Raw genomic sequence first — 25,884 nt, forward strand, 5'->3', positions numbered from 1 at the left:
AAATTGCTTAAATGCTCCACTTAAATGATACAGATTGGCGGAATGGATTTTAAAAATCACAAACCAAATATATACTGTCTTCAAGAGACTCACCTAATATGTGAAGATTCATATAAACTCAAGGTATAGGAGTGGAAAAAGATATTCCATACAAATGGAAACCAAAATTGAGCAGGATTAGGTAGTCCTATATCAGATAAAGCAGATTTTAAAGCAACAACAGTAAAAAAAGACAAAGAAGGTCATTATATGATGATAAAAGGATCAATCCAACAAGAAGATATTATAATCCTAAATTTATATACACTTAACACTGGAGCTCCCACATTCGTAAAACAATTACTATTAGACCTAAGACATGAGATAGACATGACATAATAGTAATATGAGACCGCAACAGTCCACTGACAGCACTAGACAGATCATCAAGACAGAAAGTCAACAAAGAAATAATGGACTTAAATTGCACTCTAGAACAAATGGACCTGACAAATATTTGCCAAACATTCTACCCAATAACTGCAGATTATACATTCTTTTAATCAGCACGTAGAACGTTCTCCACAATAGACCATATGATAGGCCACAAAACAAGTGTCCATAAATTTTTAAAAATTGAAATTATATCAAGTATCTTCTCAGACCACAGTGGAATAAAAACTACAAATCAACTCCAAAAGTAACCCTCAAAACTATACAAATACATGGAGATTAAACAATCTGCTCCTGGATGATTTTTGAGTTAACAATGAAATCAAGATGGAATTTTAAAAATTCTTTGAAATGAATGAGAATATTGACATAAGTTATCAAAATCTCTGGAATATAGCAAAAGCAGTACTAAAAGGAAAATTTATGGTGCTAAATACCCACATTAAAAATTCTGCAAGATGATAAGTTGATAGCCTAACATCATACCTCAAGGAACTAGAGAAAGAACAAACTAAACCCAAAGCTAGCAAGAGAAAAGAAACAACAAAGATCAGAGCAGATCTAAATGAATTTGAAACAACAGCAACAACAACAACAAAAATACCAAAGACCAATGACACAAAAAGTTGGTTTTTCAGAAAGATAAAGTTGATAGACCATTAGCTAGATTAACCAGGAGAGGTTAAAGTAAGTTCAATTAGAAATGAAACTGGAGACATTACAACCAACCCCACAGAAATACAAAAGATCATCTGAGACCACTGTGAACACCTCTATGCCCACAAACTAAAAAATCTAGAGGAAAAGGATAAATTCCAGGAAACATAAACACTCCTAGATTAAGTCAGGAAGAAATAGAAACCCTGAACAGACCAAGAACAAGCAGTGAGATTGAATCACTAATCAAAACAATTGCCAAGGAAAAAAAAAAGGCTCAGGGCTGGATGGATTCACAACTGAATCCTACCAGACATTCAGAGAAGAACTGGGACCAATCCTACTGAAACTATTCCAAAAGATTAAGAAGGAGGGATCCTCCCTAACTCATTCTATGAAGCCAGTATCACTCTGATACCACAACCAGGAAAGGACATAAGAAAAAAAGAAGACTACAGACCAATATCCCTAATGAACATAGATGCAAAAATCCTGAACAAAATACTAGCTAATTCAAGCAGCACATCAAAAAGATAATATACCATGACCAAGTTTCACTTCAGGGATGGTTTAAAATATGCAAGTCAATAAATAGGATACATCTGATAACAGGAATTAAAAAGAAAAACTGTATGATCATCTGAATAGATGAAGAAAAAGCATTTCATAAAATCCAGCATCCCTGTATAAAAAATCTCAACAAACAGGTATAAAAGGGACTTTACCTAAAACTAATAAAAGCCATATATGACAGACCCATAGCTAACATCATAATAAATGGGGAAAAGTTGAAAGTATTCCCCTTGAGAACTGGAACAAGACAAGGATGCCACTTTCACCACTTCTATTCAGCATAGTGCTGGAAGTCCTAACCAAAGCGATCAGGCAAGAATAAGAAACAAAGGGCATCCAAATTGAAAAAGAGGACATTAAGCTATTGCTGTTCATGAGTGATATGATTGTATTCCTAGAAAACCCTAAGTACTCCTCCAAAAGACTCCTGGATTTGATAAATGAATTCCGTAGTCTCAGGTCACAAAATCAATATACACAAATCAGTAGCAGTGTTATACACCAGCAATGACCACGCTGAGAATCAAATCAAAAACTCAGTCCTTTTCACAACAGCTGGAAAAAAATAAATGACCTAGGAATATATTTAACCAAGGAAGTAAAAGACCTCTACAAGGAGAACTAGAAAACACTGCTGATAGAAATCACAGATGACACAAACAAATGGAAACACATCCCATGCTCGTGGATTGGAAGAATCAGTATCATGAAAATGACCATACTACCCAAAGCAATCCACTGATTCAGTGCAATTCCTATCAAAATACCAACATCATTTTTCACAGAATTAGAAAAAACAATTCTAAAATTCATATGAAAGCAGAAAAAGAACCTGAATAGCCAAAGCAATCCTATGCAAAAGCAAATAAACAAACAACAGATGTGGAGGCATCACATTACCAGATGTTAAATTATGCCACAAGGCTGTAGTTACAAAAACATCATAGTGCTGGTATGAAAGTAGGCACATAGACCATTGGAACAGAATAGAGAACCCAGAAATAAAGCCAAATACTTAAAACCAACTGATCTTCGACAAAACATAGAGAAACACGTTGAAGAAAAGGACACTTTATTTAATAAATAATGCTGGGAAAACTGGATAACCACATGTAGAAGAATGAAACTGGATGCTTATCCCTTACCTTATACAGAAATCATCTCAAGATGGTTCAAAAATGTAAATCTAAGACATGAAACTATAAAAATTCTAGAAGATAACCTAGGAAAAACTATTCTGGACTTTGGCTTAAGCAAATAATTCATGAGTAGGACCCCAAAAGCAAATGCAACTAAAATAAAAATAAATAAATGGGACCTAATTAAATAAAAGAAACTTCTGTACATTAAAAGCAATAACCATCAGAATAAATAAACAACCCACAGAGTGGGAGAAAATATTTGCAAACTATGCATCTAACAAAGGACTAATATCTAGACTCTACAATGAACTCAAGCACATCAACAAGAAAAAAAATCCCATCAAAACGTGGGCAAATAACATGAATAGACATTTCTCAAAAGAGGATATAAAAATGGTAAAGAAGCATATGAAAAATGCTAAACATCACTAATCATCAGGAATATGCAAATTAAAAGTACAATGAGATACTGCCTTACTCCTGCAAAAATAGCCCTTATTAAAAAGTCAAAAAATAATAGATGTTGGCATAGATGTGGTGAAAAGGGAACACCTATACACTGCTGGTAGGAATGTAAATTAGTACAAACTCTATGAAAAACAACATGGAGATTTCTTAAAGCACTAAAAGTAGATCTATCATTTGATTCAGCAATCCCACTACTCAGTATCTACCCAAAGGAAAATAAGTAATTATATTAAAGACACTTGCACGCATGTGTTTATTGCAACACAATTCACAGTTGCAAACATATGCAACCAGCCTAAGTGTCCATCAACCAATGAGTGGATAAAGAAAATGTGATGTATATACACCATGGAATACTACTCAGCCATAAAAATAATGAAATAATGTTTTTTGCAGTAACTTGGATGGAGCTGGAAGCCATTATTCTAAGTGAAGTACTCAGGAATGGAAAAACTAAAAAACATATGTTCTCACTTGTAAGTGGTAACCAAGATATGGGTATGCAAAGGCATACAGAATTATATGATGGACTTTGGAGACTCTGAAGAGGGAGGGTTGGGGGTAGTGGTGAGGGATTAAAACACTACATTTTGGGTACAATGTACATTACTTGGATGACAGGTGCACTAAAATCTCAGACTTCACCACTATATTATTCATCCATGTGACCAAAACCACTTGTACCCCAAAAACTATTGAAATAAAAATTTTAAAAACTGAGATTTTCATATAATGAGAATAGCCCCTACATAATAACATTCATGAAAATCTCCTAGAAACATGGAATTGGCTTCTAATGGGACATGTGCTTACTCCAACCACATAGGGACTGGCCTCTTAAGATTAGGAAGCAGCTCACTCTACCTAAAGCTGGCAGTACCCTATTCTGTAGAAACTTAGTTGTACTTTGTGATTGTGTGGTTAACTTGTTTTCTGTATTAACCTGGCTTTGACTTTAGACTTCATATGATCTATTTACCCAATCTTTTTTTTTTTTTTTTTTTTTTTTTTTGAGACGGAGTCTCGCTGTCATCCAGGCTGGAGTGCAGTGGCGCGATCTCGGCTCACTGCAAGCTCCGCCTGCCGGGTTCATGCCATTCTCCTGCCTCAGCCTCCTGAGTAGCTGGGACTACAGGCGCCCGCCACCGTGCCCGGCGAATTTTTTGTATTTTTAGTAGAGACGTGGTTTCACCGTTGTCTCGATCTCCTGACCTCGTCCTTTGCCCGCCTCGGCCTCCCAAAGTGCTGGGATTACAGACGTGAGCCACTGCACCTGGCCTATTTACCCAATCTTACACAGTTTTTGGTTTTCAGCCTATCTACTCAGTACCCTACTTTATTTTGTTTTTCTTAGACTGTCCTTGTTTTAAACCTGTGATCTTATTTCAACCAAGGTTTAGCTGTTCTTAGCCTCCTTTGCATGCTTCGCCTGTCTTTGTCTTCACAGTGAGGAGGAACCCTTGACTACCCTTTTCTGGAAATCTTCATTCCCGTAGGTCTTCTCTGCTGTTCCTATGATGGTATGGAGCCTGTTTTTACTATTTTCTATTCACTTATTTGCATCTTGATGAATTTCAGTACACAAAGTCACCATATTGTGGGTATATCTACAAAGCTGTTGTTATACTGGACCAGATGCAGTGGCTCATACCTGTAATCCCAGCACTTTGGGAGACTGAGTTGGCAAGATCACTTCAGGCCAGGAATTTGATACCAGTCTGGGCAACATAGTGAGACCCTGTCTCCACAAATAATTTTTAATAATTAGCTGGGCATGGTGGCACATGCCTGTAGTCCTAGCTGCTTGGGAGGGTGAGGTAGGAGAATAACTTAAGCCCAGGAGTTGAAGTCCAGCTTCAATAACATAGCAAGACCCCACCTCTAAAAAAAAAATACAAATAAAATAAATAAAGTTATTCTGTTGGTTACTCTTTTTACTACCTTGTAAGGAATGTATAGCTTGTTCTTTTTAGGAAATTGGCTTTAAGGAAAAATGTGAATTTCAGATTTGGGTATATGGTGTTAGTGGAGGATCAGAAATCTATTGGATGAATTAAATCTGTCTTTTAAAAGCCTACTTTCTACTAATGTGGGTTTTATGATCAACTGATGGATTAAATTTGAGATCCATTAAGACCTAAGTGCCTTACTGGTTCTCAGTTTAACAATTCTGTGGAATCCAAACACTTATTTATTTTGATTTGTTTTTACTTTTTTTGAGACATGGTCTCACTCTATCACCCAGGCTGGATTGCAGTTGTGACATCTCAGCTCACTGCAATCTTGGCCTCCTGAGCCCTAGCAATCCTCCCACCTCAGCCTCCTGAGTATCTGGGACTGCAGGCACCCACCATCATGCCCAGCTAATTTTTTTTTTTTTCATATTCTTTGTAGACACGAGGTTTTACCATGTTGCCCAGGATGGTCTGGAATCCAGACTCGTCTGCAATTGGTTTAATATAATTCTACAATATATTTCCTTATTGCAAGGCAGAAAACCGTAGACATTGGTAGCTTAAACCATCTGAGTGTTTCCATTAAACATTACAGGAAAATTATCAGTGAAGTGGTATTGCCTAGTAACATATTGCTCTCTAGGAGACAGAAAGCTTTTCCACCTGGTTTTTATGCTTAAGGTTATTTGTTATGCATGTTTGCCAAGATTAGTATTAAATTCCTTCTGTTGAATTTAGTAACACTTGTGATTTCTTTTATATATTAGCATTGAACATTAAACTCTCATAATCTCTAGTTTTTTTATTTGGCTTTACACTAATCATATTTTAAAGATACACTAGGTCTATTTTTTAATTAAAATGGCTTTGAGTTTTATTTTACTAGATTTAAATTTTAAAGGAAATCATATCCTTCCAATTTGATTTAAATGGGTTATGGTTATTAATATTAAACATGTCTATTTTAGGCATCAGTTTTATTAGTTCATGTACTCTTGGCTACATCACAATTAAAATTTTTCTTTTAGTTTCTTTCCAAAATAAATTGCAAGATTTCCTTGTTGACATTTTTTCATTTTTAAAAATCCTTTCATTTTATTTCCCACCACTCCTATTTGTTATAAGGATTGTGAAGCAAAGCATACAGGTAATAGTGAATTGTCTTGTGTAACAGCCTGGCCACTTCTTTAAATTTCAGTTTTGTAAGTTGTTTTGCTCACCAAAGTGTCCTTTTCATTGATTCTCATGCTCGTGCATAGGGTTTTGTTGTCATCTGTATCTTGCTGTTACATCCAGTAAGTTTAACATTCATGGTAGCGATATTTTTCAAGTGTTTCCACAGTGTAAGGGGCTCATTGGCTGCAAGATTGCTGTGAGGTATACTATAGATAATAGATACTATGATTTTCTGTTTATTTGTTTTATTTTTGTTGTTGTTCTGAGATAGAATCTTGTTCTGTCACCCAGGCTGGAGGACAGTGGCATAATCTTGGCTCACTGTAAGCGCTGTCTCCTGGGTTCAAGCAATTCTTGTGCCTTAGCCTCCCAAGTAGCTGGGATTACACTCATGCGGCACCACGTCTGGCTAATTTTTGTATTTTTAGTAGAGATAGGGTTTCTCAGTGTTGGCCAGGCTGATCTTGAACTCCGAACCTCAAGTGATCCACCCACGTTGTCCTCCAAAGTGCTGGGATTACAGGCATAGCCACCGCACTCAGCTAGTAGATATTGTGGTATCAAGGGAAAATATTGATGCCAGGAAAGACTTTAACATCAGAATAAGTTATATTCACAAGAAATATTTTTGATATAGATACATGTGGCAAAATAAAACTATTAGATTATTAACTATGAAAACCAATTTTGTTAGAATTTTGAAGAATACTATGCGTCTACTTTTTAACAACTCAATTTTGTTTTGTTTTGTTTTGTTTTGAAACGGAATCTCACTCTGTGACCAGGCTGGAGTGCAGTGACGCAATCTCGGCTCAATGAAAGCTCTGCCTCCCTGGTTCACGCCATCCTCCTGCCTCAGCCTCCTGAGTAGCTGGGACTACAGGTGCCCGCCAACACTCTCAGCTAATTTTTTGTATTTTGTTTAGTAGAGACGGGGTTTCACCATGTTAGCCAGGATGGTCTCAATCTCCTGATCTCATCATCCTCCCACCTTGGCCTCCCAAAGTGCTGGAATTACAGGCATGAGCCACCGCACCCGGCCAACAACTTAAGTTTTAATGATGTTCTCTCTATAAAGCAGTTTCCTAGAACTATTAATAAATAATAAAGTGATCTTTTTTCCTCCTTTTTCTGTCAAATTGATAAGCATCAGAATGGTAAGAAGGAAAGAAATCTTAGTCTGAATAATCAGTAAATTAAGTGATTATCCTCTGAACAATTAAGAATTTACTAGATATACATTCTATATCTCTGTTAAAGATTTTATAGTATATATTCAGAAGATCAAAAAAGATGTTTCATAGCTATATATATACATAGATATATACACTTATGTATGTTTTTGCATATACATAAATTGTTTAGTTATTTAATTGAGATATATATATGCCAACTAAATATTTTGATTATTTATTTTATTATAGCATAATCTTAGGCCCTGGGGCAAGCAAAACTGGGTTTAAAATTCAGTTATATCACTTACTAGCTATTAAGGGATATTGTTTAATCCTTGAGTATAGATACTCAACGTCTATAAAATGAAGATTATAATATTACTTTACTCATAGGCATTGTCTTAGTTCATTTGAGCTGCTACAATATAAATACTGTAGACTGGATGTCTTAAACAATAGACATGTATTTCCCACAGTTCTCCATAGTGGGAAGTCCAAGATCAGGTCCCACAGGTTCAGTTTCAGGTCAGGGCCCATGGTTTTCTTCATAGATGGCACTTTCTCACTGTGTCTTTACATGGTGAAAGGGGCAAGAGAACTCTCTGGAGCTTCTTTTATAAGGGCAGTAATCCCATTCACAAGGTCTTTGTTCTTGCTATCTAATCACCTCTTCCCCACAAAGGCCCTACCTTCATCACATTGGGAGTTAGGATCTTAATTTCAGAGGGTCACAAACATTCAGTCCATAGCAGCGTTGTGAGGATTACGTGTAATAATATGTGACTAGCTTACACAATGTATAGATGAGAAAAGACTAGCTGTTTCCCCAAATGTGTGTTATCCTTTCATTGTGTAGACTTCCTTCTGGGAAGTAACTCTTTTTTCTTAGAGACTTTATTTCCTAACTTTACCGAGTTTGTTGAAAAGTTCTCTCTCTTGAATTGCTTTTGCACCTTTGTAAAAAATCAGTTGGACATATTTGTGTGGTTCCATTTTGGGTTTTTTTGTTCTGTTACATTGATCTCTATCACTGACAATACTACACCATCTTTTGGTTATTGTAGTTACATAATAAATCATGAAATTGAGTAGACTGGTTACCCCACATTTTTCTTTTTTGAAATTGTTTTAGTTATTCTAGTTCCTTTATCTTACCATGTAATTTTAGAATAATTTTATCTATTGCTACAAAAAACTTGCTGGCATTTTGATAACAATTTTGTTAAACTTATTTATCAATTTAGGGAGAATTGACATCTTTATTGTGTTAAGTATTCCATGAATACTGTTTGCTCTTCGTTTATTTAGCTCTTTCATCCAGCATTTTGTAGTTTTCATATACAAGTTCTATACATTTTTGCTTAGATTCACACCCAATTTTATTTCCTTTTTGAGTGATTATAAATGCTATTATATTTTTAGTTTTAGTGTTCAAGTATTTATTGCTAGTGTGTAGAAATACAACTGATCTAGTATGTTTACCTTGTATCTTTCAACCTTGCTGAAATAAATAATTAGTTCTAGAATTTTTTTAGGCTATTTGGAATTTTCTATATAGACAGTCTTATCATATGCAAATAGAAACAGTTATATTTCTGCCTTTCTTGTCTGTATACTTTTTATCTCCTTTTCTTGTCTTGTTGCACTGACTTGAATTTTCCAGCACCATATTGAATCAGAGCAATGAGAATGGACATTCTTGCCTTGTTTACTGTCTTGCATTGAAAGCATTCAGTCTTTCACTATTGTGTTAGTTGTAGGTTTCTGCAGATGCAGTTTGTAAAGATGGGGAAGTTGTCCTCTATTCTTATTTTTTTCTTACCATTTTATTTATGAGTGTTGTATTTTTCCAAAAGTTTTTTCTGTATCAATATATGCAGTTATATATAGATAGATAGATAGATATGTGATCAACATATATTGATATGTTCATGTGATTTTTCTTCCTTAGCCTGTTAATGTATTGGTTGATAGTTTGAATAGTGTACCAGGCTTGCATACCTGAAATTAACCTCTCTTGGTCATGATGTATAATTCTTTGTATATATTGCTAAATTTATAAAATTTAAAATGTATTGGAAATTATAAAATTTCTAAAATTTTAACATTTTGGAAATAATTTCTATGTTTAGCCAGATACAGTGGTATGTGCCTGTAATCCCAGATATTTGGGAGGCTGAGGCAGGAATATTGTTTGAGCCTAAGAGTTCAAGGCCAGCCTGGTCAACATAGTAAGACCCTTTCTCAAATTAAGTAAATAAATTATTGTTTTAAAATTTTTAAAAAATAATGTTTATCTTTATATTCGTAAGGGCTATTGGAGTGTAGTTTTATTTTTTCATACTGTCTTCATATGATTGCAATATCAGGATAATACTAGTTTTATAAAGTGAATTGGGAATTATCCTATGTGTACAATTTTGAATTGCACTAACATTGTACTTTGAATTTTTTTCTATGCAATTAAATAACACTTGAAAATCTGATTTTTAATGTCTGAGTAATAAGTTAGTTGTAGGAACTTACTCTTCTTTATCTAACTTTTTCCTGTTTTTTATTATTTAGAACTTAAAATTTTTTTATTACTAATGATTCTGCGGTGAGCATCTTCCTATATATCGTGTGAACTTGTCCTATTTATTCTTAGAATTTGTAATAGATATAGTTTATAGACTTCTTTTCATATTGATCAAAACATAGCGTTTAATATTTAGATTAGATTAAATTTCATATTTAGATTAGGGTTAATATGTAATCATGTATTTGTTATTATCATAAATGAGACCCTTTTATGGATCTACAAGACCAAAACTGATTTCATACTTAATTGCCTTTTTTAATGTGTTGTCATTTGTACTGATGGTGCAAAAGCAATGGTGAGTAAAACTGCTACTGCCTTAGAATCAAGGCAGTGGCACCAAACTGTCCTAGTAGTTATTGTATTATGACCATCATGCATCTGCAGGAAAAAAAACAAAAAAAGCCATACTTAGTTAAGAATATCTTAGATGCAGTAAAAATAATTTTATTACTTTTTGATCCTCAAATATAGGATCAAATTTATCTTTTTAATACTCTGTGTGAAGTAAATGAAGTACACATAATGCTCCATATAATGGTTTTAAGGAAGAGCATTTGTGAGTAATCCTGTTCACAATTGTTTGCGCTGTCAGCTCAATTAGATGCTTTTTCTTTTATGGAATACCATTTTTACTTGAAAGAATGACTGACAGACAAATTGTGCTTATTCAGACTTGTGTATTTGGCAGGCATTGTCTTTCAAATTAAGTAAGCCTATCATATCAAAGAAAACAACTGACAACAGCTATTGCCAAAGATAAAATCCAAGTGAAGATAAACTACAAAGGAAAACTAAACTTAGAACCTTGGAAAACTATGTTCACCACTTTCAGTTTGACAACTTCCGAATACATTGTATAACGGAATAGAAAGACTCTTCGATGAAATTGGTGATGATATTAACAAATTTTTAATTGATTTTTGATGTATAATGAAATGAATCAGCATTCGGAAAATCTGCATAACTCAGTGAGCTGGTATTTGCCAAATGATTAATGTGTGATGTTGAAAATCATGTCTGAGTCATATCATAGTTTCATTCAAAGTACATACAAGATAGACCAGTGGATTTTAATGTAACAGGGTAAAAAAAAAAGTTTATTGATAAAGGTTTTAGATTATATATTGCAACAAACTTTTAAGAAACTATCACTTATCAAGTAAAGGAGAATATACACAGTTATTGTAAAAAGGTTATTAAAATATTCCACCATTTTCCAACTAAATATACTCCAACCAAAACAACATATGGCAACAGATTGAAAGCTGAAGTAGATGTGAGAGTCCAGCTGCCTTTTATTAAGTGAGACATTAAAGAGATTTTTTAAAAATGTAAAACAATATCTGTCTTTTCGCTAATTAAAAAAAATACTATAATCTCTTCCTGGCCTTTTGGCTTAGATCAAATGAAAAAAAAAAAAACTATCATATTTTTCCTCACAAAATGTTATTTATGTTAACATTTAAAGGATTTTTGTTATATTTAAATTAAATATTTTAAAAGTTTTTTAAAATTCATATTGTAGTAAATATGGATAGAGATAACCTATATAAAGGTTAAGAAACTACCACTTGTCAGCTGGGCATGGTGGCTCATGCCTTGTAATCCCAGCACTTTGGGAGGCCGAGGCGGGCGGATCATGAGGTCAGGAGACCCAGACCATCCTGGCTAACACAGTGAAACCCCGTCTGTACTAAAAATACAAAAAATTGGCCAGGCGTGGTGGCGGGCGCCTGTAGTCCCAGCTACTCGGGAGGCTGAGGCAGGAGAATGGCATGAACCCGGGAGGTGGAGCTTGCAGTGAGCGGAGATTGCGCCACTGCACTCCAGTCTGGGTGACAGAGCAAGACTCCGTCTCAAAAAAAAAAAAAAAGAAAAAAGAAACTACCACTTGTCAAGTAAAGGAGAATAAACACACTTTAACTTATGTTATAGTAAATATTGATAGAGGTAACCTATATAAAGGTCTTCAGTACTACCTAAAAGCTAAAGGGTCTATATGACCAAAACGTTTGAGAACTTCTGGCCTACAGGATACAATCCAAACATCTGTATAGTCCTATCATGGCTTCTGCCACCTCTCCTCCCTTCTCTTCTGTCTCATTTCCTTTCCACTCTATTATTCAGTAAGATGAAGATACTTTTATTCCAGAAGAACTATGGTGTTTACATCTCCGGACCTTTGCTTAATGCTCCTTTTGCCTTGAATATGTGTTCTTCTCCAAGTCTTTATATAAAGTACTGTCTCCAAATGCCTCTTGGCATCATTTCAGTTCTAACCTCTCTGTACCTCTTATTCTATCTTTATAATTCTATCTATTGGTATGCAATCCCATGTCACTGATTTGGTGCAGGGAGATTATTTTACTCATTCAGCCACTGGATATGCTGCATCCTCAAGATCTGATCAGTTTCCTTCTCTATAAATGCTATATAGTATGTTTTGGGTTTCTATGTCCAAAATAATTCAGTGTCTTTCCCCTTATTAATTTGATTTCATCATTACTTGTTTTCTTCTTAAAGGTGCTGTCATTCTTCCATTCACTTGGGTTCAAAATGTTGAAATCATCTTTTACCCTTCTTTCATCTTCATACTTTGTATCCAGTTTAATCCTATTGCTTCTTGTTTGAAAATATCTTATATTCATTACCTCCTTCTTTCTTTACTGCTGCCATCCACGCTTTGAAGTTCAAAATAAGAGAGAAAATATTTAAATATATCTTGGCCTATTTTTTTCCAACCAGCATTCTGAATGATTTCAAAAGCTTTTGCTATTCTTTCCACTACTTATTCTTTTCTTCAGACCAGCTTGCTCATCACTATTGCATTAGTGACCTTCCTAAAATACTACTTTTATTTTGTATTTTCTCATTCAACATTTTTAGTAACTCTTCATTTCTTTTGGCAGCGTTTCTTTTTGAAGGAAAGCTTTTCTCGTGGACTCTCAGTGTTGACATAAATTATTTTAACTTTAAGTAATACAACTTAAATATGTCCAAATTAAAACTAAATACAAATTTTTGCACATAAAACTACATAGCTAAAATAATTTGCAAATTCATAGCAAGCAAAACTATACAACAAAATTTAACTTGATAGCATTAATGTGACAGAGGATGTTATTTGCCATAAAAACAAGCTTAACGTGAATATAGTACAGACTCTGAGTTAGGCATGAGCCTGTTCTACTGCGATGACTCACTTAATCCACCACCTTTCTGTCTTCAAGCTTCTGAGAAACCTTTGTTTCTATAGCATGCTATGATATCATTTGACCTTCATTTGGTACAGATGTATCATTTGAGAAATAGATCCTTCTCTATCTTTTTCTCACCCCTCAGCCTGCTACAATTAAAATAGCACTACATGGCTATGGTAGGATAGTAAATACAAATGCACATTCAGACACTAACAGTACATGGTGATTTAGGGTCACTCAGTAAGATCCAGATGATCCAGAATATGGGGGTGTGTGTGTGTGTGTGTGTGTGTGTGTGTGTGTGTGTGTGCCTTTGTGCACGTATGTATAAGAGACAGAGTTTTAGTTGACTTGAAAAAAAGAAACTTAGACTTTTATAGGAAACAAATGGAATCTCAAAGTCAGCCCCATTCCCCCAGAGACTATAGACTCCAATATAAAAATCACTCATCTGTAGGATAAAGACTATATTCCTCACGTTGGTATTTAAGGCCTTTATTGATTTGAATTGAATCTCTTTTCCTTTTTAATTTGTTTTTCTTTTCTCTCTTCTTACTGTCGTTTAAATATGCTCACACTTTCCCAGATGTGTGCCTTCTCTCCTGTCCCTGTATAAGCTCATCTGTCCACAGCCTTTAAGGACCATTCATGCTTTTCATTTCCCCTTGAAGCTTCTTCCTATTTCTTCAGTTACAATTTGATTTTACTCCTTCTTTGAACTCTTGTTTGAATTCCTTCTGTATCTTGTACTTTGGCATTTCATTTCTTTGTATTAAATAATGCTGTTTATAATTGTTTGATTTTTATATTCTCTACATCACTAGACTTAAGGGGCTTTAAAGGCAAAATATTATCTTAAAAGTTTTTTGCATAATCCTCAGAACCATTGTTGATATTCTTGAAGCATTTACTAAGGAAATCAAATGATTAAATTTAATGCTCAGTATTTGGGATTTAATTTAGTTTCTCTTGCAAAGTGTGTGTTTTTTTTAATATAGAGTATAAAGAAAAAGTACTTTTCTAAGAAACTAAAATGTCTTAAAATTTTGTATTTTTACACTCATTGTCCTTCATTTTCAGGACTGTTGGGAAAGATCCTGATGGCTATCCGAGATGCAGGTTTTGAAATTTCAGCTATGCAGATGGTAGGTACTTTACAATGAACCATAATATTCATGAGGATTTTTTTCAAAAATAGTCATAAAATGCTTTACTTTGAATGTTCCCTGTGTACTCGTGAACCACATTAAAAATAAAAGATATACTTACTGAACTCAGTAACCTTCCTATAGTCAAAAAATGGTTTTCGAAATGATTTTTCCCATATACTATTTTACTGAGAGAAGTAATATTCAATGATACACCTAATTTAAGCTTATAAGGTAAATTTATACAGTTCTGGAAACTTTAGTTGCAAAATAAATAGGGACCAAAAACTGTATTTTGTTCTTATAAACAAAATGTAGAATCAAAGTGAGAAACTGTGATGAGTTTTCTGTCTTCTCTATTCTTAACTAAACAGATAATGAAGGAAGAGAATCAGTTTTCAGATTTTTTTCCCTAACCAGTGCCTTTTGCTGGTTTTTGAACTTTCTCTCAAGACCTTCTTTGGAGTTAGTGTATTCCAGCACCTCTATTGGCACTTGTACCACTGGACCTTCAGAGCCTATGCTTATTCAAAATTGTGCTGCTCATACATTCCTAAGAAACCTTTCAGTGAGAAACAACAGCCACTTTGGTAGAGGTCATACCTTTGTACTGTACTCATTGGTACATTTGACTAGAAATTGGGTAACAGATTATTATATGAATCAGATAAACAATTTGGTTTTTACAGTGTTTGAAACCCAGCAAGTTTATGCTTTTTTGATAGTGAAATACCAAAATAGCCATTTTGAAGCTGAGAATTTTTTTACCAGTATCATTTGTATTTTCTTTTTCTGAAAAGAAACAGCTTTCTTTCTTTTTTTTTTTTTAATTATTATTATACTTTAAGTTCTAGGGTACATGTGGATAACGTGCAGGTTTGTTACATATGTATACTTGTGCCATGTTGGTGTGCTGCACCAACAGCTTTCTACGAAGTCTTAAGATTACCCAAAATCAAGGACCAGGACACAAACTGAAGTTCTATTTTGTGCCAATAAGCCAAAAAAAAAGGAAATAGTTTACAAAGTCATTGAGCAAAACTTGAAGACTAATGAGAAAATTGATATTTCAAGAATTTTACCTAGAATTATAAAGTAATTGTCAGCCAAAACTTTCTAAAAGTATTAGCTTGGTGATATATTAACAAGATTGTAGGATGACATATGAGCCTATTTAAAAAAATATAGAAATGTTAGTTTTAAACACTGACCTAATTCTAGATCTGCAGCTTAGCATAGTGATTGGTGATTGGGTAGCGTTTGTATTCAATGAAAAAAATAATTTTAAAAATGATTAACTGAGCCTATAGGGAAGGCATGGTAGTGTAGTAGCAAGCACAATCATTGACTTTTGGAGTCAGAAATATGTATTTCTGAATCTTAGCTGCTTTCTAGGCACGTGGCCTTGGCCAAATGTCGGGCCTTCTTATTCTCAGTTTTCTCATCTAGGCAATGAAAGTATTATTATTTGCCTAAATGGGTTATTCTGCAGATTAAATAAAATAATCATTTCTGGCTCAAATTACTAAGTATTTAATAAATGATATCTTCTGTTAGTATTTTGTTGCATTTAACAAAACATATGTGAATGTAGGATAAAACACTGAAATCCAACAGAATTTCCTCCCTATAGTCGTAATGTTACCCATAAAAATAAATCCTCACAGCTTAAATTATTGTCCGTATAGGCAGAAATTTCTCAGTAGGTCTTCAATCCTGGCAACAATAAACAAGCAAAATAGAGGGAAAATAAAATTGGGAATTCTGAGGCTATTTAAAAAAAAAATAAGGTCAGTTTTTGAGAACCTTAGAATTTAACGAAATTTTAATCCTAACTAAATTTAAATTCAGCCTTGATAAGAATAAGTCCTTCTAGACTTACTTTGTAAGCATATTCTTACTCATAATTCTTTTTGAAGAGTAGCAGGAAGTCCACATGACTTGTATAAGTGCTTTATCACGAACTAGACTAACTAGGGACTTTTCCGAATGCTTGGGAGGAAGATAGTATTGTTTTCTGTCTCCTCTAAAAGTCTGAACTATTTTTCTTTAGTAATATTTCTTTCTTGTGCCACTAATCTATCAATAATGCAATTAATATTGCATATAAATCTTTTGTATCAAGAATGAGATTTTTTTCAGAGAGAGGTGTAGTGTAGTAAGTAAAAGTATGATCAATGGGGTTAGACTGCGTGAGATAGGATGCCAGTTTGAGGAGGTTATATGACCCCTCTGAGTCTTAATAGTCTCATCTGTAAGGTGGAGCTATTAATACTACCTATGCAGTAAGGGGGTTGTGAGGGCTAAATGAGATGATGCATGTACAGAACCTAGAATGATGCTGTTATCCATTGTTATTCTTGATGAGCTGATCTTTAATAACACTTTTTCTTCAAAGAGTAATCTATGTAAAGTGTACATTTTAGAGTAAAGAAGATATTACAAGTGTTAAGTGCTAAGTGTGGCTCATTTATTTTTCTTTTGTTGGTTGGTTTATGGTTTTGTTTTGTTTTATTTTTTAATATAGTTCAATATGGATCGGGTTAATGTTGAAGAATTCTATGAAGTTTATAAAGGAGTAGTGACCGAATATCATGTAAGTATGAAAGTAAATGTAAAACATTTGTACTGTTAAATAAAAAGTATAGGATTCAGTGTTTTGGACTAAGCTCCTATCTAGGTCCCAAGTGGCCAGACTAAAACAGAGTCATTCATACTAAAATTGTCAACAACCTAAGTTGTTATCTGACCTTCTGAGAAATCAGGAGAGAGCAAGCCAAATTTCCCAAACAGGCTAATTTCATTTGATATAATAATGAAGTTTTCTCTGCCTTTCATCCATATGACAAAAAGTAACCTGAGGTAACCTGATGTTAACCAGTCAGTTATTTCCACATTACTTTCTTCAAACTATATACCTTTCATATCTCCCAAAATTCATTGCAACCAGCCTGCAGCTTCCTAAACTCAATTCTCTTCTTTCTTCTTCCTGCTCTGTGGAGTCAGACACTAGGTTCATATCCTAAATCCTGTAATTATGTGACCATCGACAATTTATTTACCTTCTTTAAACCTTGATTAACCCATTTATAAAATGGGAATAATACTATTACCCACCTTATGAGATTGTTATGAGAATTAAATGAAATAAATTATGTAAAACAGTCTTATATATTAAAAGTACTCAGTAAATATTACCTGCTATTATTGTTGTTTTTATTATTATTTAGTCTGCATAATTCTTTGGTAGTAGATTCCATGTTGATCATTTACACCTATATTTTCTACTTTAACATGTACAGTCATAAAAAGGTGGTAATTCCTATCTCATACTGTTACTGTTATCCACTTATTATATATATTGAGTATCTGCTATATGCCAAATAATCAGTGATGAACAAAAAACATACTGCCTACATTTATGGAACTTATGCTCTGGGGAGGATAGACATTAAATCAAATGATCCTACACATAGCTACCTAAGGACAGCAGTCAAAAGGCTGTCAAGGAAACAAAAAGGTTCTTTTTTTGTTTAAAAAATGTGTGACTTAATTAAAAACTAGGGTGACTTAAAAATTCTGAGTCAGTTTTTGAAGGAACATGTTATGCTGTTGACGAAATTCTTTGTTTAACATGTTTTTTTTCTTTCCATTTTATACATTTTGATCAGCCTTGTATGTCTATTTTCAATGGTATCTGTAATCAACACTGAAAGAGAATGAGTGAGAGAGAGAGACATAAAAAGAAAAAGGGGAGGAGGGAGAGAGAGAGAAAAAGAAAGAAAGAAACAAAGGAAAGAAAGGAGGGAGAGGGAAAAGAAGGAAACAAGGAAGGGAGGGAGGAAAGCAAACAAAATTTACTTTTCTGTTTTTGGAAAACTTGTTCATGCCTTCTGCTCCTCCTGAAAATTTGGCTCTTGACATTTATGTGTAGGCAGTACTTCAATATCATGAGGCAGAAAATTAGACTCAATATAATTATCCATAAAATCAATTACATATGACCTTTGTGAAATAGAAAAATGACTTTGGGGGATACACTCAGGAACTCTAATGAGTAGAGTTATGAGTACCATATAAATTATGAAATCCTTTTCCTCCTCTTTTTGCTTCTGTAGTTTATATTAGGTAAGATGACTGCTTTTGGATCACTATTCAAATATATTCTGTAATAGATTTTTTTACTTTAGTGTTGTGTATCATAAACCCTCCAAAGTCATGAAAATGGCTTACATGACCCTACATGGTCTGGCCTCATCTCTTACTGCTTTCCCGTAGTCTCACTCAGCTCCTAGCCTCTAAGCTGATCTTCACATATCCCTACTGTACTTCTGCCTCAAAGTTTTTATATCTATTTTCACTTCTGCCTGAAGTATTCTTTGCTATTCAAGAGGGTGAAAAAAAATATTTTTTGAGTGTTCTGGACACTGTGAGAGGCATTTTTCTTAGATCATGTTTTTCATTATACTATTTTATATAGAGAGCTAAGAAAAAACAGTATACTTCTGTTTTTCCCCTGTTATTCTGTGTGCTGTTGTTCTCATACATTTTACATCTATATATGCTACAAACCCAACAATACACTGCTAATATTTTTGCTTTGAACAATTATGTTTGAAAGCAGCTAAAAATAGAAAAATTAGCCAGGTGTGGTGGTAGGCACCTGTAGTCCCAGCTACTTTTGAGGCTGAGGCACAAGAATAGCCTGAACCTGGGAGGCTGAGGTTGCAGTGAGCCAAGATTGCGCCACTGTGCTCCAGCTGGGCAACAGAGCAAAACTCTGTCTCAAAAAAAAAAAAAAAAGAAAGAAAGAAAGAAGAGAAAAGAAAAAGAAAAAGAAACCAACTAAAAAAAGCATTTTATGTTTATACTTGACATGTTTACTGTTGCTTTGTATAGATTTATATTTTTGTCTGGTATTTTTTCCTTCTTCCTAAAGAACTTCCTTTAATATTTCTTACGCTGAAATGCTTCTGATGGTGAATTGTCTCAGGCCTTTTTTGTCTTAAAACGTCTTCCTTTTTTCTTCATTTTTGAAAAATATTTTCTCACTTGGGTATAGAATACAGATTTACATTTTTTGGTCATCGTTGTTGTCATCCTTATCTTTTTCCCACTGTTATATAATATCCTTCTCCCCCGCCCAACCCCCTGGCTGCTTAAAAGGCTTTTTGTTTTTGTTTTTAGCTAATTTTATTGTGATGCATCCTAGTGTACTTCTCTTTGCATTTATTATCCTTGGGTTCTGTTGGATCTATAGGTTTATGGATTTCAGCAAATTTGGAAAGTTTTTAGCACTTATTTTTAAAAATATATTTTATGTTTATCACCTTTTCTTCTCTTCTGATATTCTAATTACACATATAATAGCTTGACATGATTGCACAGCAGGGCTTTTTTCTTCTTCATTTTTCTTTTTCTCTATGCTTATTTTTGAATAGTTTCTATTGAATGTCTTCAAATTTATTGCTCTTCTGCAATGTCTTATCCTGTTCACCCCATTCAGTGTATTTTTAAATTTAGATGTCTTAGATTATGTCTCTAGAAGTTCTGTTTGGATCTTTTAAATATTTTTTATTTTTTCCTCATCATGTTCATATTTCCTTGTATAATTTGAGAATGTGGAACTTATAATAGCTGTTTTAATATCCTTATGTTATTATGTCATTTAATTGCTGGGTCTATTTATTGAGTTTTCTTCTGGTAATTGTTAGTATTTCCCTACATATTTGCCTGCCTGGTAATTTTTTACTGGATGCTGCATATTGTAAAATTTACAGTGTTACATGGTAGATTTGTAAAGAGTGTTCAATTTTGGCCTGGCACTTAGTTAAATCACTTGGAATCAATTTGAAACTTTTCAGTCTTGCTTTTTATCTTTATAGGATGGGTATAGGGCCTCTTATAATCTAGGGCTAATTTAGGTCAACTACTATGGTGCAGTACCCTTCTGAGGACTCTCCCTGATGCTCCATGTATCATATAAAAAGGCCTTTCACTCTGACTGGTAGAAACATAAACTCCTCTCAGCCTTGTGCTGTCTCTGAGTTGTTTGGTCTACTTTGTGGCAATTCTTTCCCCAGCCTCAAGTAGTTTCCTCAACACGTGACAGATTAGTAGCCAAAAACTCATGGGAACTGCTCTGCAGATCCTGTAGCTTATTCTCTGTATAATCCCCTCATCTCTCCAGTATTCTTCCCTGAAAATAAGAGCTACATTGGCCACCCCGAAGTCCAATCTTTGTCTTTTCAACTCAGAGAACGTTGGGCTCTGTTATGTTTCCTCTGCCTGGTCTACTGGTCTGGAAACTGCCTCAAGACAGTAAGACAGAGCAATTCTACAGCTCACCTCATCTGTTTCCATACTTTCAGGGGTCATAGACCTGTGCTGCCCATCACCCACTGTATGAAAACTATTGTTTCATATATTTTGTCTAGTTTCTAGATGTTTAATATGGGAGAATAAATCTGGTCCTATTATTTTCTTGTTGCTAGAATGCGTTATGATTCTTAAAAGGTTTTTTAGGATAAAACATTTGAAATATATTTAGTAATGTGAATTCAACAACATTGTATTCAAGAAGGCCTTTGCAAGGAAGATATACTAGAAGATCATTCCAAATAATGAAAGTGTTGGATAATAAAACATTACATTAAAATGTGATAGGAATGGAGAAGAGAGAGCATATTAAAAAATATTCTTCAAGGAAAAATGGACAGAATTTGGGAACTGCTTGATGTGTGGGATATAAGTGGGGAAGAAGTCACAGATGACTTTAAGGACATTAGTGGAACAGTGTCACAATTAAAACAGGAGAATTAAAAATTGTTAAAATTCTTTTCATTCTTTTATATTAAATTTCATAGGACATGGTGACAGAAATGTATTCTGGCCCTTGCGTAGCAATGGAGATTCAACAGAATAATGCTACAAAGACATTTAGAGAATTTTGTGGACCTGTTGATCCTGTAAGTTATTGTTTAAAATATTAGCCTACTTTGTGTTACCTATTCACTATTTTAACAGGTTTATAATTTTTCCTTTCTTCCTTTAAGTAAATAATATAAAAGTGAATATAATATACAAAGTTTTAATTCAAAATGGCACTTTACAAAATTCATTTTTACATAACATTCGGAGAAAGATAATTTTTTTTTTTGTTAACTTAGTGACAATATAGAATAGGCAGAAGCATTTACTATGGCATTTTCTTTTTTTCTTTCTTCTTACTAAATTGTCCAGGTAAATATGTTTTGCAAGCTTCATAATAGAAAGTATCTAAGGTATTATATATCCTTTGACATAGAGGGGCCATAAAGAAAGCTCTTATAATACAGTGGCAGCATACCAATACGTAAGTAAATATGGTCAATGGGACTTATATGAAATTTTTTCACTAGTATACCTTTCAATTTGCTTTGGGTTTTCTTCCTAAAGCAAACTACTTTTTCTTGGACATTTGACTGTGTGTGTGTGTGTGTATGTGTGATAGGTGTGGGGAGGGTGACAAGTAGAAGTAGCATTAGAACACTGTGATAAAGCTCTATGCAAATATTAGAAACTGGATAGGATTGTGGGAAGCATTACTGATTTAAACACTAACCTTAATTTAAATGTACTGTTTCCTGTATTTTGCTATTATTTATAAGTAGTTTATTGAAGATGAGCAGCCAATTCAATTTAATTTTATTCAGGACATTATTTATTTGTTTATTTTTAATTTATTTTTTTTTTTCAGACAGAGTCTCACTCTGTTGCCCAGGCTGGAGTGCAGTGGTGCAATCTCGGCTCACTGCAACCTCCACCTTACAGGCTCTAGTGATTCTTCTGCCTCAGCCTTCTGAGTAGCTGGGACTACAGGTGTGTGCCACCACGCCTGGCTAAGTTTTTGTATTTTTAGTAGAGACGGGGTTTCATCCTGTTGGCCAGGCTGGTCTTGAACTCCTAACCTCAGGTGATCAGCCCGTCTCAGCCTCCCAAAGTGTTGAAATTACTGGCATGAGTTGCCGTGCCTGGCCATTTATTGAACACCCTTAGATGTAAGACAATAAATCCAGAGCATCTATCAAGAAATTATCTTGTGTGAAAGTGCTGCTAGATTAAGCCCAGTAGGGGAGAACAATACTCCTATTTTCAATGTTCTAAAAGTGTGTATATATATATTCACTCAGTAAATGTTCCTTGAATAAATACCTAGAAAAAAATGGGAATCAGCATTCTTTTTTCTTTTTGGGACTCTTCTTCCTATGATCATGAACCTACTCACTCCCCAGCTCCTCCCCAATGACCCTATCCTTTATCATTCCTTGCTCTGTAAGTGATCTAAAAATCTAAAAGATCTTCTAAAAGATCTTTTAGAACACTTACAGTGCCACATACAAATAAGGATATTGTTATTTTAGTAAAATTCAAATGTTGGATTGTGTAGCAATGAAGCAGTTAATATGACCTGAAAGTAGTTAAGAAAACTTAAAGGAAGAGAGATATAAACAGGTGTTTGAAAGACAAATTAGGGCACAAAGAGAATGGGAAAAGATCTAAAGCATGTATAAAAACACCAGTGAAGGAATTTGCAAACTTACTATGGTGTACAGCAAGAATATTTTCTTGACTTCGGTGGGAAATACATAGCTGGAAGCACAAGGAAATACATTTTCTTAGATAGAGGAAATATGGTAGAGAATTCTGGTAGAGATGGCATGATTTTAGCCTTAGAAGGCAGGATAAAAATTATAATTCTATTTAAGTTGAATCCCATATCATAGGAAATTGGAATTCCTTGTATGCAGCTTAATTTTGACTATACTGAATTGTTACTTTGATGCAGCTAGATCAAACTAAATTGGAAGAGATTAAAGACAGAGGCTCTAGAAATAGAAAGAGACAGACCTGATGACATCAATAGAGAAAGTTGGGAGGACCTCCTTTATATCTTTTTGGGGAGAAGGAATAGATACTTAAATAATACCTGTGGTTGTGATAGAGTAATGATTACAGGGTGACTCTGTTGCAGAGGACATTGAGAGAAATTGGTAATGATGCTGTTTATTGAAAATTAATTATAAGAAATTAGGAAGGGATTGACTTTTGGCTAGATGAGTAAAGGTAACTCAGTTTTTGCCATTTTTGACATTTTAAATTTCTGATTTCTGTTTGATGGGCAAGAGGGTTTTTTGTACTTTTTTTTAAGATAAGTAAAACTGTGAGTGATCAGCTTGATCTAACAAACAGGAGTAAATTAAAGAGACAAAAACTGAAACAAAAAAGGAAAGAAATAAGATGATTCATTCTTTTGTTCTCTCGTTTATTCAGTAAATATTTATTGAGCCCATGTCAGTATTTGTGAATACAAAGATAGAAGCCCAGGCTGGGCATGGTGGCACACACCTGTAATCCCAGCATTTTGGGAGGGTAAGGCAGGAGGGTTGCTTGAGGCCAGGAGTTGGAGACCAGCCTGGGTAATATAGTGAGACCCTATTGCTATAAAATTACATATATATATGTGTGTGTGTGTGTGTGTGTGTGTGTGTGTATACACACATTATATATATATTTTTTTCTATATTTTTGTTGTATATATTATGTAATAAAGTTGTATATAATATAAGCCTCAAAGATCTTAGCCTGTGAGTAAACAACTGTAAGCGGCTAATTTCCATGCAATATGGCAATTGCATTGTTAGATATTTGCAGGTACTGTGGGAACCCAGAATTATAGCACTTAGCCTGGGAATGTATGAAACAATGGTTTGAATGTGTCCCCCAAAAGTTCATGTGTTGGAAACTTAATGCCCATATGTATATGTTGATGGTATTTGGAAGTGGGGCCTTTGAGAGGTAATAGGATTAGATAAGGTCATCATGGTGAGGCCCCCATGGTGAGACTAGTGGCTTTATGAGAAGAGGAAGAGAGACCTGGGCTGACATGCACACTCTTGCCCTATTGCCATGTGATATCATTCATCATGTTATGACACAGTAAGGCCTTCACCAAATGCTAGTGCCATGCTCTCAGGCCTTCCAGCCTCCAGAACTTACAGTTATTTCTTACAGAAATAACTTTAAAAAAATATTTTCAAATGCTCTCACCCAGCAGAAATACATTTATTTTCTCCACAAATTGCTAGTCTCAGATATTGTAGCAAAAGAAAATGGACTAAGATATGTGACAAAGGTCAGGGGAACCATGGCTTCTGAGCTGAATTGTAAGGAATTAGAACTTAGCTTAGTGATGAAGGTGGGAAATGATATGGTTAAAGTTTTGAATGCCTAAAACAGCAACACTTTGGGGCTACAGCAAGCTCTTTATTACTGCTGGAACTAATGTTCAGTGCAAGGAATAATAAAGGATGGGGTCATTGGGGAGGAGCTGGGGAGTGAGCAGGTTCATGATCATACAAAGAAGAGTCTTGAAAAGAAAAAAAAATGCTGATTCCCATTTTTTTTCTAGGTATTTATTCAAGGAACATTTACTGAGTGAATAGTATGTGCAAGGCTTACTCCTAGGTCCTGTTGCTGGGGCATAATAAAGGTGACTAGAACACGTTATATTTCCTTAAGGACCTCGTAACCTCATGGTAGCTCAATCTTGAAACTGTTTCAGGGCCCTGAATCTTGTCTCATTAAGCATGGATGGCATTACTCTATTATGTTTTTTTGGTTCATTTTAGTTGTTTATAAGTTCCTCATAGCATTATAGAAAGTTGCACCGCAGGGATTTTAAAATTTGGGACTGATTTTACATGTAAAATGTTAACAGTGGTTGTCCTTAGGAGGTGGAAATATGATAATATTTCAGTTCTACTTTCCTATATATTGCAAAATTTCTTTGAAGTCTTATATGACTTTTATAATAAGAAAAATGCTTTTTATCTTGAAATTTGAAAGTTAATGAACTTTTGAATGAGGAGGCATATACTTATAAGAACTAATTCTCTTGTGTCTCAGACTCCTGAGTTACATTCTGTTTCCAAGTGGAGATCCAGGATGTCAGGCAGGACTGTATGCCTTTGATGGGTGTTTTCAAATCAGAAGAAATACTTTAGTAGTTACATTCAAACTATGTTTTGAGGAAGAAAAAATGTCTCTTTCCCTTTGGTCTCAGAATTTCAAAATCCATTTGATTCCTTTTCTCCATTCTTGTCTTTCCCCCTTTTCTCTCCACTTCACCAACAAATGAATATTGAATGCTTACTCCATGCCAGTAACTGCTAGGTGCTACTAGGTTTATATTAATGATCAAGCCAGTACAGGTTTGTTTTTTGAAGAATGTATGATCTAGCTCTAGGAAGAGATAGAATCAATAATTAAATAGTAATTTTACCTTAAACAGCAGATGTTCCAGTCTATTCATGTATTATATTATCTTAAAATAATT

General features: G+C 34.3%; 1 protein-coding gene across 3 annotated transcripts in view; it reads left to right on the plus strand.

Annotated features, from left to right (window-relative positions):
- Nucleotides 1–25,884, plus strand: part of NME7 (NME/NM23 family member 7) — a 218,374-nt gene that overhangs the window by 87,284 nt on the left and 105,206 nt on the right. For all 3 annotated transcript variants that reach the window (XM_050784788.1, XM_050784797.1, XM_050784787.1), the window contains exons 8-10: nucleotides 14,440–14,504; nucleotides 17,035–17,103; nucleotides 21,374–21,475. In XM_050784788.1, the coding sequence (XP_050640745.1) occupies nucleotides 14,440–14,504; nucleotides 17,035–17,103; nucleotides 21,374–21,475 (236 nt within the window). The remainder of the gene's footprint in view (nucleotides 1–14,439; nucleotides 14,505–17,034; nucleotides 17,104–21,373; nucleotides 21,476–25,884) is intronic.

Source organism: Macaca thibetana, chromosome 1 (genome assembly GCF_024542745.1).
Source record: "Macaca thibetana thibetana isolate TM-01 chromosome 1, ASM2454274v1, whole genome shotgun sequence".
NCBI classification, from domain to species: Eukaryota; Metazoa; Chordata; class Mammalia; order Primates; family Cercopithecidae; genus Macaca; species Macaca thibetana.